Genomic DNA, 19,082 nt, shown 5'->3' on the forward strand with positions numbered 1-19,082 from the left:
TTTCTAGTGGGCCTTTTTTGTTAATATTTTTTGATAAAATTATCCTTAGCAATTCTCTGCTATCGCTAACCAAAGTGAACTAATTTGCTTCTAAATTAATAAGCTTATCTAATAATTTCTGAATAAATGTTCCAGTTTCACCGTTTTTTGTTTCATGGCGTTTTCTTTTGTTTTTTCGTCATATTATCTCTTCAACCGTGGCTAAATACACTTAATAGCTCTGTCTTTCGTGTACCTTTCACCTCTTACGACGGTTAATTTCTGGTCAACATCAATAAAAATTTGCATTATGCGTCGTTTTCGGTGAAAATTATTGTTTGTTCACAATCAACGCACGCGTTCTAATCAATATTCGACCATCAGGAATGTGTGCTGCTTCGTATTTTATTTTGGTCACAACTAATGGATATTATATTCCCGTGCACAGCTGGAGCATCCAACACCAGAGTATAATACCAGGTGTGGAAAAAGAATTCTTTTTGCGACTAAAATACGTACCACATCTATGATAGTAAATACTATATGTATAAAAAGAGGCAGATATGTTAAATACACGTCTAAAAAGGAAACTGCCAACTCAAACACATGCCCCATCTTGTAGTAATTTCGCCTTCAACGAAGGTAAATAAACATGATCCCCATTGATTTATTTATATAAATATATATTATTTTATTTATTTAGTAAAAATGCTATTGTGTGCATTTAGCAAATGCACAAATTATTATCAAAGAAAACTAGGTAAAATCACAGTTAAGTATTGTATTATATAATTTCAAATTATTTATATGCTCTATAGGCGAGAACGCATGTCATACGTCATGTACCTAATATAAACGTAACATGTCTCGGTAAAAACTCATTGCGCAACATGGATCATCACGAAGCAAATCTTTATTGATGTTACCCAGTTAGAGGGTGAAGGGTGTGTGAGTGTGGTGGTGGTATTTTGGTGTCGGTGCTCGCGGGTTGATGATTACCAACACCAAAGTGCTGATGTGCGCAGCCGCTGCAGCTGGTCTCCAGTTACCGCGCCGTGGCGTGCCTCATGGACGGAGCCTGCGCGCCGGTGCGCCCGCCCTCGCCGCCGCCGCTCGCGCCCGGCGCGCCCACCGCGGTGCTCGCACACCCCGCCTCGCCCGAACGACAGGTACTGCTCCACGAGCCATTCATTTGTTTCCACTGTACACCGACTCCGAGGCGATCCTTCTACACAATGCGACTGGCGTTTCCAGAAACGCCGATTCGAAGGAATGGGCAGGGATCCACAGGCAAAACTGATCTCAGAGAGCGCGCCACAAGAGGTCTAATACAAGCCGTCATCTTCATAGTTTCTTATTTATACTAAGGAGGTTTCATTCATGAATTTACATGACAATATTTTTTTTTTTAATGCGTTAGGCAGCTTACTATAGCTGGTTCCACAGATGATACTACTTCTTCTAGGAAGTTCGCTTATGCCCCACCTGTCGGAATAAATTGACTGCCAATTGGATTCCCATTAGTAGCTGACTGTAGTAATCTACTATTATGAATTACCTAATATAAGTCCCGCATTTTGCTATTGCGCTGGAACCATGTCTCATTAACACAGATTGACATTAATTAGCGTGACGTCAGCCGAAATAAAAATATACCGTCGGCAATTTTTTTTTTTAGAATAGTTATAATAATTTATAAACCTAGCAGTAATCGTAAAATGTATTGTTAAGTACAATTTATTACTTACTAGATGATGCCCGCGACTTCGTCCGCGTGGATTTAGGTTTTTAAAAATCCTGTGGGAACTCTTTAATTTTCCGGGATAACAGCCGGGGTAGCCTATGTCCTTCCCCGGGATGTAAGCTAGCTCTGTACCAAATTTCATCGAAATCGGTTAAACTGTTGAGCCGTGAAAAGCTAGCAGACAGACACACTTTCGCATTTATAATATTAGTATGGATGGATATGGATTATTGGTAAGTATATTAGTTTTAGCGTTTAAACTACCGTGAGTGATTTCCATTATAAATAATATCTATCCCAGCTGTACTCACGTGTCTAGTCGACGTTAGCCCGACTAGTTTCGAACCCACCCGGGGTCCTTTTTCAAGGGAGTCCGTTCGCGCACGCGCCGCAATTTTGACTGCGGGCCGCGCGTGCCGCTGCTATTAGTTTTATTTATTTTTCCTTTTAAAATACTTTATATTAAGTAGTAAATGGGGCCGATTCTCTAGTACACAATCTCTAAACTAAACTAAATTAACAGGTCTAAATCTAGTGCTTTCCTTTTCCGCAAGCAACATTATGAAAGGGATAGCAATAGATTTAGACGTGATATTTTAGTTTAGTTTAGAGATTGTGTACAAAGGAATCAGCCACAATATTTGTGTACCTTTGTATTTAACAAGTAACCTGACTTTGGTTTTATTTTGGAGTAGTTGTAACATTTTTATTCAAATTCGCGTGGAAATAACCAGGTCTTGACTGGTGTCAGAGGCATTTTTAAGCGATTGAGTGGTATTCTGAAGTAGTATTTTTGAATCCTATAACTACCTAATTCAATCCAATTGTGAGCTCTTTTGCAAAATCTCACGGGCACGACTATTAATTATTTTCCTACTCATATTTAACCCAAAAAGGAAACAACAACTAAAACAAATTACTACAACTACTCTATCGACAGTTTTGTCAACGGTACTGGTTGCTCGACACTTCAGTCTAGTGCTGACGTCACTAAATTGGCGGCCACGCGCATTAGCAATTTGTGGGACTTATAGTACATTACTGCCCAGGTCGAAATAAAGCAATTTACGGCTGACTAATATTGGAAAGAGAAGCGAAGCTGAGTACTTCTGAAGTGATTTTAAAACTAATAGTTGGGGAGGCGAGGTAGCTAAATGGCGTAATTCAACGGCGCCGCGCCGTGGAGACCTATCAAAATCGAAAGATAAAATAATTTCGAAAAGAAAAGCTCGTATGGTAAAAACCATTTTAGCGGTGGGTTTGGCGTGTACGGTTTTTCAAAAATGTTTAAAAAAAACAGTTACTTGGGCATTCTCGAGCGCGTCAGATATTCATACTACGTATGCCCCAAGTGCCTCTGATAACAACGGTATACTAATCTGCCGGTTTGCGTGGTGGGGCTAGGCATATAAAGTAGTCAAAAATGCAAAAAAAACAAAAACTCGAGCGCGTCAGATTTTCGGAAGGGGTGTTGAGTAGGCCCCAAGGAGCTCCCTTTAAAAAAACTGACGATTTCGGCGCGACGATAAGTTACGATGAATTTTTGAAAATGCAAAAAAAAAAAGTTTTTTTGAAATACTCGAGCGCGTCAGATTTTCATAGGGGAGGTTTATCTCGGTATCCTGAAAGCATATTTTATTAATCTGACAAAAATGTTGGTGGGTTCTCTTAATCTGACCGAAAAAGGTTTTTTGTTTCTTTTTTTTCCTTTCTTTCTCCTTGATAATTGAAATTAAGGAAAAATACTGGTAGGACGGCATATTTCCGCGAAGCGCTCAGTCTGTATTACATGTTTATGGCAAATTCCTCTTTTTTGCTTCAATTCTTCACTTCGTTTTGCTTACGGTACGTCCAAAAAACAATTTGAGGATCAACAGGCTATTGAATAATATACATACATGAAACTGTACATGTTAATGATACTTTTGTATACAGATACGCGTAACTTTTCCGAGTCCACGAAAATTGTCGAGAAGCTTTAGAAAAAAAAATTGAGATATAATAAAAGTCACATAATTTAAGTATGGTTATTTCAATTTTTTTAACACCCTCAGTTTTCGAGATGTACTCAAAAAACCGGGAGTTTGAGTTTTTATGATGCTTCAAGTCAAAAAGTTTTAACTTTGGACAAAAATGTAAAGAGACCTTTTTTGTGTAAAATAAAATTACCTTTTTTGTTTATTTAAACTTTTTTTTGGTAAAATGTATCGTTCGCGACTTATATGCCGCAACGCGTTTTTCGGAAGACGAAATGGCTCCTACACACTTCCGGTCATGCGGAAACCGGCAGATTTTGTATTTTTAGTAAGTTTTAGATTATATTCTTCAAAATAAAAAAATAAAAAATCGCGCTCGAGAATGCCGGATTAACGTTTTTTTTTTACAAGTTCGCGACCCTATAACTCGGCGGCGTCAAGGACTTATCGTCAGATTAGTTAAATTTAGTCTTAAAACACTAAAATCAACCCCCAATATCTTAATCTGACGCGCTCGAGTATTTCAGACTATCGATTTTTTTTTACTAATCTGATCGTCTATCCTAGGCGCGCGTCACTACATATAGAGCTAAATACTTTACAAGGTTGTTCTATTAGGTCTAAGGTATCTCTCATATCTTAAACTGCCACGCTCGAGTATTACCGAAAATTCCCCTATTCGCCTCCCTAACTATAAACGAGTCTGTAAATTGCTATTTCGGCCGAAACTCATACTGTACCTTTTCTATCATTTGCGAGGAAACCAATCTATACTTCTATACTATTATATAAAGAGGTAATGTCGTTAAGTTTGTTTGTAGGGGGTAATCTTTGGAACTACTGAACCGATTTTAAAAATTCTTTCACCAGTAGAAAGCTACATTATTCCTGAGTGACATAGGCTATACGGGATCTTTGAAAACCTAAATCCACGCGTGCGAAGCCGCGGGGATCAGCTAGTTAACAAATAAATACAAGAAACAGTTACAGTTTTTACAGGATAATAATTAAACACTTTTGCCAAGTAATATTTACTTATATTTCTTCCGATGAAGTAAGTACTTCGTGTTGGACAGTGATGGCTTGCGTATAGATTGTATTTGTTTTTTTTTATAATGACAGAATTTCCGAGCAAGTGAGACAATAGTACATTAACGTCCAGGCCGGAAATAAAGCTACTTACGACCCAGAAATATTGGAAGGACAAGGCGAAACCGAATACTTCCAAAGTGATTTTAAAAGGACGAGGTTGTTCATTAGTAATTACTATATCCGGCCGAGATTTGTATAGTACTTTTCTCTCATTTGCAACGTAACAACAAATAAATTCAAGAAAAACTTACATTGCAGCGTGTACAGTTAAGGCGGAAACAAACTACGGGACGTGTCATCGCACAGTCGTTTGGGACGCGTCTTGCGAAATATCTATCGGACGTCCGAGTGATCAAGGTTACGTCCGATCGCTACAGTTTTCACTTTTCAGTGTACGTTTAATTATCCAGATACCTATAAGTCGCGACACGGCGGTCAGACGCGTCCGATAAATAGTTTGTTCCGCCCTTTAGACAACGGTTATAGCCTTTTTGAAACACAAACAACTTTCAAATACAGTTTTAATTTTTTTATTCGTTAAAATGAATAGGTGCTCATTTTTATTGAATAACTGAAAATTGTATTCTTACGAAACGTCCACAAACCAAACATTTCAGGACTCGGGCATCGTTCTTTACAATATTTAAAATTGCAAATGGTATGACTAAACGGTACATTACAATATTTATAATTATTAATTTCAAAATGAGACTAATGGTTTGTGTGTCGCCGCGGCGCAGCCTCGCGGTGCGGCGGCGAGCTTCAACGGCCTGCCGCTGTCGCGCCCCGCCGCCGCCGACGAGTACAAGGTAGGCCTGTCGCACCGACTCCGCACCCATCCTGGCTCGCTTCGCACCGACGTCATCGCACTATCACCTCACTCGCGCTCTTCAATAGCTACGATCGAATCGATCATTCGCAATAACACCAATGTGTGATCTACTCTGTGTTCTAAAAATTCTAACATCAATTTTTTCCTTCCTATTCAGGTTCCTATACTCACTGTGCACTACCGTTTACAGAAATCTCTCGATGAAAACGGCAACGCGGTACAAGGATTCGGTTCGCCCCTCTCGGGCTCCGGTCAACACAAGAAACCGAGGAGAAAGAAGTCGTCTAAAAACGAGACCGTCATCAAATCGCATCAGATAGACGGCTACCAGGGCAACAAAGACATCAACGAAGTGTTGCGCTTCATCGAGTCCAACGCGGAGGGAGGGCGCGCGCCCAAGCTGCGCGCCAAGCACAAGGACGACGGCGACGACAAGGCGGCCAAGAAGCGCTCCACCGAGCGCCGCAAGGACAAGGACGCCAAGCCCAAGCGCGCCTCCTCGCTCGAGGAGCTCTCGCGCACTAAGCTCGAGGACCTCACCGACAAGCCGCGCGATCCTGCGCCCGCCAAGCCCGAGCGCCGCTCTTGGGGCGCCGACGCACGCGCGCTGCTCGAGCCCGACGCGCCAACCGAGCTGGCCGACTTCCAGACCGTCACCAAAAAGCGAAAGCCGCGCCGCCGCGCCGACGAGGCCGAGCGCGCGCCTTCGCCGCCGCGCCGCGTGCGCGCGCCCTCGCCCGCGCGCGCGCCCGCCTCCGCGCCCGCCTCCGAGCGCAGCAACGATTCCAACGACGACACCGACTGCGCGCACTCGCCGCCGCCGCCCGCGCCCGCCGCGCCGCCGCCCGCCTGCGCGTCCTACGCCGACATCGCGCGCACGCGCCACAACATCCCCGACCTCATCGAGTCGTGCAACTTCTACGCGGAGGGCGACGAGCGGCCGGCCGCGCCCGCCGCCGTCACGCCCGGTGACGAGTACCCGGCGCTGGCGGCGCGGCGCCGCGACAAGCCGACTGAGCGCAAGGAGCCGCCCGCGCCCGACGTGGTGGCGGATCGGCGGCCGCCCGTTGTGCTGCTGGCGGCAGGCGCGGGCGCGGCGCGCGAGCTGGACGGTGTCACGTTCGGCTTCGACGTCAACGAGCAGCTGCTGGGCGCACGCTGCGACCTGCTGGAGCGCGCCGTGGCCGTGCGCGCCGGCTGCGCGGCGCTGCGCTACGTGCCGCCGCCGCCGCCACCCGCGCGCATGCTCACCCAGATCGTCGACTACGTGGGCACCGGTGCGTATACCGCGTCGCTATTCCGAGTGTTGACTAACGACAATTATGAATTAAAATACCTAGGTTTAACGTTTAAAATATGGTTCATTATAAATGACCCATTAAGAGCATACATGTTTTCAAAAATATTCGAATCCAATCCGAAAACGTTTTCAAAAACATGCGAAATTCAATTCGAAGAAATACGTTTGTGATTGGTTGGTCAAAATGGTTAATGGCCACTGAGATTGTTGTCTCTGTCATTTGTATGGGAGAGTGAGCCCTATACGGTAGGTACGCGGCAGAAAATAATGTACATCGACCTTTGGAATGAGATTTCGGCTTTGTATAGCATTGTCTCTGTCACCATGTCATACCTATGTGACGTTTTGTCGGTCTCAACAAGAGAGAAATGCTCTACAAAACCGCTATCTCTTTCTAATTGTCGATGTACATTATTTTCTGTGCCGCGTACTGTACTTACTTCTTGCCTTGAATAGACGTTAGATGAAGTTATTGGTGGAACGGGCAATGCTAAGTCAAAGGAAGAAACCAGGTGAACTTACAGTACAATAAAAATGATACACGTTTATTTTCCAGCGTGGGAAGACGTGATGCGCGGCGGCGGCAAGGCGCACTACTTCAGCGAGTGTGCGGCGCAAGACAACTAGACACTCGCTACGGACGAATTCGATGCGTGCGCCCAAAGTTATTATAAAGTGAATTATTCGAATACTATAAAAGTGGGCTACGTCAGTGTGCTAGTGTTGTTATCGCCTACGATGTCGGTGTGAGCTGGTGTGAGCAATCAAGTGACAAACTCCTGCGACGAGAATGAGTGTAAGGTGCGTAACTCGACTAACGTGAAGGTGTGATCGCACGGCGCTCGCGGCCGCTGTCTGCGGGAATGCTACGGAAAGCGAAGCCCCATGTTGTCGACCCGATAAATATAAAATGAGACTATATAGCGTTAATACTAAAATCGATTTCTTTTAAGCTTTGTATATACGATAGATGGTCTAGAGCATTTAATTCTTATTGTGAATATTTTAGCAATTTGAAAAAAAAGTAATTTACAATGGCTTTTATTGTAATTATTATTTTATTCGCCTATTTCACATAGAGGCTGGCGAGTAAGGCAGATCAGTCAATCGAGCTCTATCTTGTTCAGTAGTTGCATCTGAAGGCCTATTCCATATTCCAAAAACTTTGGTTATTCACTACTAAAGGCGTTAAACAAATATATTGTGTTAGCGTCCATGTAATTACTATTGGTGCTTAGCATTCAGTGGCTATGAAATTGATAAGTGCCTAACAAATAACAGACAAACTCTTAATTTGTTACCAGCTAACTTTGGTTTAGGTTTGGTTTGGTTGGTCAGCCAAAGTCAGCCAGTAGCAAATTAGGAGTTTGCCTCTTATTTGTTAGGCGCTTGTCATAGTGTACAACTAAATTTCATAGCTACTAAGATGTTGAATAAGCCTGCTGGTCTGCCTCTTTGCCTGCCTCGTAACTGGCGACTGATGGCGACGATGCAGTGGCTACAGAGCTCTCGGCTCAGTCAAATGGAGGATTTTTATACAGAGCCCTGTAGAGCCTATAGAGGTTCTAGCTTAAGAAAGTCCTATTATTCTTACCATAATAAATTAAATCCTTTAAATTACATAATAGAAAATACTCCATAGAAACATTCATTTTGGCCAATTATGTTGTACATAATCTATAAACCAAACTAAAATGACAACTAAATATTATGTTGGTATTCGTTTCTTAATGCTCCCTGCTGCGTTTTAGAATAATAGTCATTTTAGTTTAGATATTACATACAATACACAATCTCTAAACTAAACTAAAATTATACATCTAAATCTATTGCTAACCCTTTCATAATATTGCTTGCGGAAAAGGATAGCACTAGATTTAGACTTAGAGATTGTGTACAAGAGAATCGGCCCCATTGTTTTGCTAATATTAAAATCCATGCTAGTGCTGCTAGTTGCTACCCCACAGTTGTACTATCTTCCACGTAAAACAATAAATCCACTACAGTCCGCGGCAGTAGAAGGAAATAGCTGTTTTGTAGAGCATTGTCTCTGTCGTTGAGACCGTCACATAGTTATGAGTGACAGAGAACACGCTCTACAAAGCTGAAATGTCATTCTTAAGGCCGATGGACATTACTTTCTGCTGCATACTGTATTCTACTTTAAGTTTAGACCCAAGGTTTCAAACCATTAGATGTTTAATAGATGTTATTTTATTTTTTTAAATGCTAGATTCCAACCACTTATCAAATAAATCCTTCTGAACCGAGAGGCTAGTAGTATGGATGACTGTATTATCCAAATGAGCAGGTGCTAACAAATTATTATAGCATTAATGTAAAAAGATTGTATTCAGATGTATGAAAATTTCTCCCGATTAGCTACCAAGGATTCTGTTAATGGAATGAGTGTAACAGGCACAGAATGTTTTGTTTCTGTTAATGTTTGTGCTTGAGTTTGTTGTCTTATTCACGATTATAGATTCTCTCTAACTATTAGCTATTTGTATTTCATTTGTTATGTAATTTTTAAGTCATACTGTTTTACACTGTACATAAAGTAAACTGTAAACATTACATTACATAAGTTATAACTGGCAGAGTGAGTGTCCTAATATGTCAAAAATTAACTGTAGTATAACGCGTAAAATTTAACTCCTCACGCGTCATTTTAACTTTTTGTGTCAAACTTCAAGGCGTAGTACCTTCAACTTAGTTTAAAGGTGAACCGTACTTTTGACATTACAGCTTTGACCCTTAGAGTTGAAATAGCGCGTGAGGAGTCATTTTGTACGGACTATACTGTATCTTGTTTTCTATTGGTTAGGTTGTATAATGCAAAATGAGTAAAGTTGTTTTATTGATAATGAATTTAGCAAGGTTTGTACACTAATATAGTTGATATTTTATGTTATTATTTTTGCATACAACCAGTGCTTGTTTTTACATAGTTGTCACAAAATAATAGGTTTCAGTTTGACAAAATATATTATATGCTTAAAGAGACCATAGAGACGTAACTAAACAAATCGATAACCAAAGAAACGGATTTTTACGACAACTTGATTCAAATTATGTCGATATAAATGTCGAAACAAGAGTGAATAGGCATCTTCTAGGTAAACGCGTCCCATCTTAGGCCACATCATCACTTCCCATCAGGTGTGATTGTGGTCAAGCGTATCCCTATAATGAATAAAAAAATTAAAAAAAAATATATAAAATTGATGTATAATAAAGTTAAAGTCCATACACTGAACCTACCTCACTGTACACTTTCAAATGCTTTTCATAAACCTGTTCACAGTGCTGGGATAATTAACAAGGATTATTTAAGAAACGTTTGATCAATTATTGTGTAGTTCCAGTTGTGTCATCAAGGAAACCTAAAACAAACATTTTGCGTACAATGTGCTCAGAGATTGATAAACTGTAGTATATTCAGAGAGCCCGTGCACTGATGATGGACTTAGTTGAAAAGCATGAATTAGTGACAACTTAATATCATACAAATGACAAAAGACAAAAAGTCAGTGGGCGTTAACCATTTTGAGTGACTAACCAATCACAACGCAACTATGATTACGAATTGAATTTCGAATGTTTTTTGAAAACATTTTCGAATTGAATTTCGAATATTTTTTGAAAACATGTTTGTGATTGGTTGGTGACTCTAAATGGTTAACGACCACTGGGATTTTCGTCTCTGTTATTTGTATGGGATTACGTAACAGAGAAAGAACTTTCCGTATATAGAGTAAGTTAAAAAGTATCCAATTTCCCGATTGTTTAAACAAAATTAGTAATGCTCATAAACAAAAAACGTCAAAACTGGCCTATTATTTTGTGACAACTATAATTATTGTTCTTTGTTTGAAGTGTCAATTTGTATCTTATATTTGATTACATTTATGTGTTTTGTGCATTAGGCGCAGCTCGTATGTGCGAATGCACTTTATCTTCGCGAACTGTCTTGAATGATTTGAGATTCTTGCATTTAAATCCAATGAGTTTACCTCTAAACATAGAAAACGTAAAATATATAATTTTTTTGGAGCATTAATGGTTACCCGAAAGCAACTGAAACTTTAAAAGCCGTGGAGTTAAAAATCTGCAGTAAAAATTCGACTCAGCTTTGTGAGTCTCAGACAGACCCGCGAGATGCGGCGTGCCCTTTTAAATCCATCCATTATCTTCAAACATGTATCAATATTTTTTGAAATTCCACCAATTATTAATTGCACCAAAGCGAGAATAAAGTTTTAACAGGCTGCGTGTACTATCAAAATTGTGTTAACCTGCTTGTGTGAAGAGATGATGCTATTTGATAATAACTATAATACTTTTAAAGACTTCCATCTATAGGTTTCGACTAATATGTCAAGACCTGCAATTAGAGCTCCAATACAATTTATATCCATAAACTACATCATTTTTTGTCTTCCAAATATAAATACAAAAAAATCCAATTTGTAATGCGGAAACCTGCAAGCTGCTATTCGAATATTAATATATCAACTACTAAATTACCCTAATTAACTGGAACATTAATTGATGAGTATATTATGACTTTTCGAGGTACAGTAGAGACCACAAAACGTTATACTTGTTATAATGACACTCTGTGATGTTCTCACGAAAGAAAACAATTTTAAAATTATTGTGTTTTTAATTTTGTTGTATGATTCAAAGGAGACTCGAATTATTTTTCTGAAATTGTTTTATGAATATGAAGACGTCTATTTCTTATAAAAATACACTGCCGGGAGCTATTACATAAAAGTAGTCGTATAGTTCGCGACAGGTCTAGATGGCAAGCGAGGAGGGAACGCCCCGCACACTCGCAGAGCCCCCGCGCTAGTCCGGTGCGAGTGACGTGTGGGTGTACGGGGCACCTCATACCCGGATTGCCATCTCAACCTGTCGCTGACTATAGGCATTTTCTCAAAAATGTTCCAAACAAAATCCAGTAAAAATCGAGGTATAGACCGGACTCCCAGTGGAGTTCCATATGCAAAATAATCATATCAGGAAACGCCTCTGTGCGTGCGATACCTACATATTTTGTACGCGTGTGATTGATTTGTTTGCGAATAACTGCAATGTAGGTATAAATTCTAGGTATCTACTTTATTTAGCTCGTTAAAGTTACTGTATTTTAAATGCAGGCCCTCTTATTTTGATTCCTCTACATTTAATATGTAATGGTACTTATATATTTGTAACGGTAAACTCTGTGGAAGACTCTAGAGAAAAGCTAGTGTTTATTAGAACATCAGATTGGTGCTAATCTGGTTGTACACAAATCAAAATAAACTGACTTGTCCACAAGTAGCGCCATCCTATTCCGGAGGGGACTTGTGGAAGAGAGCAGTGTTCAGAGATTTGTGTAACATAATTAGCACCAATGCTATCTTAAAGCTTAATTATCTTCGCCTAAAGGAGCAAATATATTACTGCGTTGTGTGTGACTGTGACAGGAAATGGAACGTATACGCACATTTTACGGTCAGTGCACACTGAGCAGCAAAGTTTTCATTGATAAATGAACTAGATCACAATTAAAATAAAGTTCAAAATAGCGCGCAACACATAATTCCTTGTGGATTTTCTCTTGCACACTATTTTTAGTTCATTAATCAATTTATCAATGAAAACTGCTTGGACATTTTGATGCTCAGTTCGCTCTGACCCATAAATAAAAACGTGCTTACTAGCCTGTGTGGCGGCTGGAGCAGTGCGCGTGCGCTCTCATTGGTCGATCATGGCGCCAGGTTACGGTACTACAACACAGTAACATGTTCGCGGCGTACCTAGATCTTGTAAGTCAGCTGCCTGACTGACACTTGGCTGAATGTGTAAGACCCAATGCTAGTCCAAATAAAAGAAAACAGAAATGTATTTTTGTGAGCATAGCATTATTGATTGCTTATAAATAGTAAATATCCTTTTAAGATTGTACGGTTAGTATTTAATATAATATTGTCATAATATTAATATACTTATCACAGTAAGCCTTTTAACTATAATATTATATGTTTGTCGTCAATGTACATAAATATGAAAATTCCTTCACATGTCTTTCAGTACAGGGACTGGTTTGCGCACCAAAACTGGTTATTCCTGTATTATTTATTTGATTATGTTAAGATCGTTTCCACCCTATCTAATCAAAAATAAGCATGTAGCTAATAAGACATTGCGAACTATATCAAGTGAAATCAGAGTTCACAAGTTTGTGTCCTCACAAAACAGTTTTTGTCTGCAAAGATAGGGTGTATGCTGACGTTGTTGCTTAGCTCGATATTATTGACGGCCGCTACCGGCCGGATAGTGTGTAAACGCTCTGAAGCTGATGCGTGGCATGTGTTATCCGTTTCAACTGTGAATACCGCAGATCTATTCCAAAAAGACGCATCCATCATTATTAAAATCTAAATTGCTGTGATTGGCTGAATTTATAGTATTTTTACTGCAACAATGCATTTTAGCAAATACGTAGTCAGTAGCGACAGAGCAGAGTCGGCCAATGACAGGTGACTGCGATCCTCGCACTGTGGCTGTCGAACTACCGCGGCATCCAGTATGTATGGAGGTTGACAAAAAATAACCCGAAGAAACAATTTGTTTAATGCTATACTGTAATAAAAAGTTTGTTTCATCAAATATTTTTAGAGAAACTTGATAAAAATAATATTTTAGAGAGATTAAACCAAAAAGAAGTTTACAAAGAAGAAGTTTTAGTTTAGTTAGGTACCTAGTACAAAAGCGTTTAAGTATTAGAATTTGTAATTCATCTTTCGAAACCCCTCATTATCCCGTTTAATTTTTAAAACACATGTAAGTATTAGCTGAATGCTGAAGTAATAATGAAAAAACATGCGATTCAAATCTCACACACGCATAAATTCATAAGTTAGTCGAAATTTTGTAATAGAAATTTAAAATATTTCTTATACAAGAAATTTATTTAGTTTTGTAGGCTATCTTATATTATGTGTAAAAACATTAACAAAAAATTTGTTGCTGGCGGTACAATTTTGAAAGTTAGGTCGGTAACCGAGTGCTATTGCCAATTGTCTTCACAGTTGAAACAGATAATGCATAATTCTTATTAACGAAATTGTTGTTGGTGTCAAAGATTATTATGTAAATCATAGATAATAGAATATGCTAATAGTAGTAACATAGTTTTGTACGTTATGGAAATTCATACCCAGAAAAGGCTGTTTATAGAAATGTGTTACAAAGTTATTTTAAAATTCTTTAAATATTTTTTAATTTCTTTCAGAATTGTAATTCGCTTTTGGCTGACTTGTTTAGTTGAAGAATATATTTTATCCATTTGTGGTTTTTAATTGTTGAAATGTAAACACTATATAAATCTTAAAATTAAATTTTAGGGAATTGGTATATTTCATTAAACAGGCTAGTTTTAGAATTACAAATTGTAAGCTTGAGGAACTGAGAACTCCATTTGTGAATTGTAATTTCTGATGTCTGCAGATCGGTTGTACATACAGATTGTGTTACCAAAATTGACATAAAGTTATGTATTCATGTGTAGATTGAGGTGATTTTAATTAATCAGACGTCAGTTATCAAAAAACACTAAGTAAGGACGATACAGAAATAAATTAAAAAGATTTCAGTTGGCCGTCAAAAAACCGCGCAGTCTCACTTTGTGCTTTCACCACACAATTAGATATAAAAATTAAAACACACTTTAGTTTTCCATCATAAATTCGGTATAAAATTAGTCAATAATCAAGTCAACGTAATGTAAAAACCGCTCATATCAAAAGTATAGAAATATTATTTATTTCGTTTCCTTGTAAAAAATGTAAATAGATGTGCAAACATATTTTGGGTTTTGTTGTTATAGTGCGTTTTAGAGATTAGAGATAAAAAGGTCTGAGCTAATTACAGTGGATTTGATCTGAGGATCTACAACCTGATATGCTACTTTGGATAGCTGCAAGTCACTTAAATATGTTTTAGCTTATTTGTACGATGATGATTGTGGAAATGTACGAGTTTTCAGACTCGCTTACACGGTTTGAAAAGAAAGTAAAACGCTAGTATTCTGTAGCATACATGGTGAGGTACCTCGCTCTTGCAGCGTCGAGTGAAATTAACAAAGAGTGTGCTCCTTGGGCTTTTCGCCTGAGCTTCATAAGCCATTGTGTACTACTATCTTATAATAGCTGCAATATTATTATTCATTATATTTATTGAAATATTTTTTATGCAAATGCCTCGAGATCTAAATAGTTTACTTGTGAGAATATAAATAGTATTTAGGTATGAATGAGCATTACATCCTTTTGAAGTAAGTTGTTCGGTTCCTAAGAACTGAAATGATAATGCTTAGAAAATATTGGCAAAGTGTAAATGTATAGATAAATTATTGCAGAAACAAAATTTATATGCAATTGTCTCAATTTCCTAATATAATTTTGTTAACTGGCATACGTTCAAGATGGTAAATGTCGAAACTCATGATAGCCACTAGGTACCAATAATATTTCTCATTATGGGCGTAGTAGAACAAAACTTTACTAGCTAGCTATCAGTTTTAGACAACTTATTGCGATCGTATGTAGTGTATACAAGTTTGTGTATTAAACTGCAGATACTTGTTTTTTTTATATGACGGCTAAACTTGATATAATAAATCAGTGGCCCTACCGCGGTTGTTTGACAGCTACAATGTCACGATCGCAATCATCACTGATTGGTTAATGCTTGCTCACTATTGGCCACAATGCATTGTTGCAACAAGAATCGCACAAATTCAGCCAATCAGAACAATTGAGATTGTAATAATGATTGATGCAGGTTTTAGACAATCGCCCTGCTGAGTTATTTAGCACCGTTGTTATTTGTCAAAAGTTATCTTTTTTGACAAATGATGTTGCTAAGTAACATATCGACAGATTACAGATAGATTGACTAATTAGTATATTACTATTATCGAATTTACTATTAAATGATTTTTTTAATTTGGAAATCGAGGCAATCGTGGTGTATCATATTGTGTAATAATATAATATAAAGTATATTTATCTGCTTTACTTTTAACTCAGCGGTCTACATTTTTATTCTGTTACAAATTTTTATAAATGTTTTTAGGGTTCCGTACAACTACTTTCTATTTTCTCTATCTTCTACTAACTATTTTCAACTTTCAAAGTAAGATTACTATACCAAGTAGGGTATCACATGTTAGGCACCTGTACATTCTAAAACATTTTTGTTTATTTTTATGCATAATAGTTTTTGATTTATCATGCAAAATGTCAAAAAATTACCACTGTAGTACGGAACCATCGGTGCGCGAGTCTGACTCGCACTTGGCTGGTTTTTAATTCCATCTTCATTATCAATATGTAAAAAAATCTATTAAAATAAGTAATAATATTGCTCTAATTAAATTTAATCTATTATGTTAATCCTTATGATCTTTATATTTTGAATAGTTTGAATATTCAATCTAGCCGTCAACCTATAGTCCGCGACAGGTTGAGATGGCAATCGGGGTATAAGGTGAGGGGACGCCCCGCACACCCGCGCTCGCCCGCACCGGGTTAGCGCAGTGGCTGTGCGGGGCGTTCCCTCCCCGATTGTCATTTCGACCTATCGCGTACTTAGCAACGTTTTTTTGGCAAAAGTTGTATCTATGGTCTTTTTTGACAAATAATAAACCTTGGTAAGCAACTTATCGTTAGATTACAGATTGAATACTGAAACTCAACATATTAAGCTGAGTACCCACAAAGTTGGCAAAACAGTAGCGCGCCCCTCAAATGGGGAAGCGAACGTCTTTGTTTCCCAAGAAAGGAATACCGGGCTGTGTGCCCGGGGAGTCCTCAGCCCGATCTAGACCTGTCGCGTACTATACATAGGCAGATAAAATTCCACCAATATGTAACAAACACCTCGAACATCCCTATACTTTTTGTATAGGTAACAATTTACAATACATCGAAGATGATTGCAGAGCGACGACGGTCGCCGCGCGTAGTAGGATACCCAGCTTAAGACTAAAAAACCGGCCAAGTGCGAGTCACACTCGCGCACCGGGAGTTCCGTACTCTGGTATTTCTTTCCACATTTTGCACGATAAATCAAAAACTATTGAGCATAAAAATAAATAAAAATATGTTTCAGAATGTACAGGAAGCCCTTTCATACAGGGTGTAACCAGGACGCTAGCAAAAACTTAGCGTTATTGTTATACTACCTAAACACAATCCAATACCAATAACCACTTGCCTCATTTTGTAGTTTTAGTGTTTTTCAAACCCGCAATTTATAGCGTCCAAAACATTGGTCAATGCCCCGCCTACGACGCGGCATTGACTCCAAGTAGCCTACTTACGCAAAGTTCGTTGACCTCTAGCGACAGTTGGATATTTTATTTGCAATATATGGTAAACTTACAAAATTATAGGATTTTTTGCATTTTACTTCACTTTTGTTTGTTCTGGTTACACCCTGTATAATACTTGATATAGTTATATTACTTTGAAAGTTGAAAATAATAATTATTTTTTCATGAACACATTTTATTGTATTTTTTTATGATGTAACCACAAATTCATGATTTTCGGGTTTATTCCTTTATCCGTGCTATATAAGATCTACCTACTTGCTAAATTTCATGATTCTAAGTCAACCGGAAGTACCCTATAGGTTTTCTTGACAGACACGACAAACGGACAGACAGGCAGACAGACAACGGAGTGATCCTATTAGGGTGCCTTTTTTCCTTTTGAGTTTCGGAACCCTAAAAACTGGTCAAGTGCGTGTCAGAATTCGCACGAGGTAGGGTTCCGTAGTCGTACTTATAGGACGTCTTACCGTAAATCAAAAGTTATTTTTTGTGTGATTTTTGGTCTCGTAGTCTGGTCCTGTACATAAGGACTGACATGGTGGCGTTTTCGTATAAGCACTTCAGCACTTGGGTATACCGGTAGTCGATCCAGCATCTCTGTAAAGTTTCCACCGAATCGAAGGCTTTCTCATAGTCCAAAAACGCCTAATAGTTAGGGAGGCGAGGTAGCTAAATGGCGTAATTCAACGGCGCCGTCGAGACCTATCAAAATCGAAAGATAAAATAATTTCGAAAAGAAAAGCTCGTATGGTAAAAACCATTTTAGCGGTGGGTTTGGCGTGTACGGTTTTTGCCGGTTTGCGTGGTGGGGGTAGGCATATAAAGTAGTCAAAAATGCAAAAAAAAAAAATTACTCGAGCGCGTCAGATTTTCGGAAGGGGTGTTGAGTAGGCCCCAAGGAAGCTCCCTTTAAAAAAACTGACGATTTCGGCGCGACGATAAGTTACGATGAATTTTTGAAAATGCAAAAAAAAAAAGTTTTTTCGAAATACTCGAGCGCGTCAGATTTTCATAGGGGAGGTTTATCTCGGCATCCTGGAAGCATATTTTCTTAATCTGACAAAAATGTTGGTGGGTTCTCTTAATCTGACCGAAAAATGTTTTTTGGTTTCTTTTTTTTCCTTTCTTTCTTCTTGATAAGTAAAGTTCACTCGTCTTCGTGAATTGCAAGAACTCAAACAATACTGTGGTTTTCAGTTAAATTATATTAGCTTCTAAAATGGCTGTGACACACGGTTAGACGGACTGGATGAAAATATGAAAATTCTTTGTTATAGATACTACGGAACCCTAAAAAGTATATCCTGATCAGTCTAACTTTCAATTGAAGCTCCCGTGCAATGCTTCAGTTTGCAAGCAACCTCAGCATTTATTTATTTTTTGGTAACAGAGTAAAAATATAGCAGCGTTTAACTGTAAATGATTTGTTTAAAATAAACAATTATGTAACCAACTGCTATTTACAGTACTTTTTCACTGTTTCAGTTTTCTTAATAAAAATGTTGAAATTACTGGCTGTTTCAATCACCCGAAGAACACCATAGTCTAGCGCTACTTGACCTATCTTAAGCGTGCAACATTCAATTAATTACCTTCCGTCAAAGATGTAGACAACTCTTAAAATAGCCTGCACGTACGAAGGATAACACTAGGGTACTTTTTGTCCGTCAAAATAACGCACGTGCGACAAGGTTCGTGTGACGAAAATCGGGACTAATGCCCGCCATCTTGTGAAGTCACGGTGTCCCATTGCATGCGGT

General features: G+C 38.7%; 2 protein-coding genes across 5 annotated transcripts in view; both read left to right on the top strand.

Annotated features, from left to right (window-relative positions):
• The window catches only part of LOC117985222 (uncharacterized), a 35,044-nt gene extending 16,211 nt beyond the window's left edge, over positions 1-18,833 (top strand). Inside the window, exons 8-11 of one of the 4 annotated variants that reach the window (XM_069501035.1) lie at positions 1,005-1,148; positions 5,532-5,600; positions 5,781-6,900; positions 7,480-18,833. In XM_069501035.1, coding sequence (XP_069357136.1) covers positions 1,005-1,148; positions 5,532-5,600; positions 5,781-6,900; positions 7,480-7,550 — 1,404 coding nt within the window. In that variant the 3' untranslated portion in view covers positions 7,551-18,833. The remainder of the gene's footprint in view (positions 1-1,004; positions 1,149-5,531; positions 5,601-5,780; positions 6,901-7,479) is intronic. The other 3 variants (XM_069501036.1, XM_069501037.1, XM_069501038.1) reach the window with 3 other exon arrangements.
• The window catches only part of pasha (partner of drosha), a 144,958-nt gene that overhangs the window by 18,986 nt on the left and 106,890 nt on the right, over positions 1-19,082 (top strand). The gene's annotated exons all lie outside the window — the stretch shown is intronic.

This window comes from Maniola hyperantus, chromosome 9 (genome assembly GCF_902806685.2).
Source record: "Maniola hyperantus chromosome 9, iAphHyp1.2, whole genome shotgun sequence".
NCBI lineage: Eukaryota > Metazoa > Arthropoda > Insecta > Lepidoptera > Nymphalidae > Maniola > Maniola hyperantus.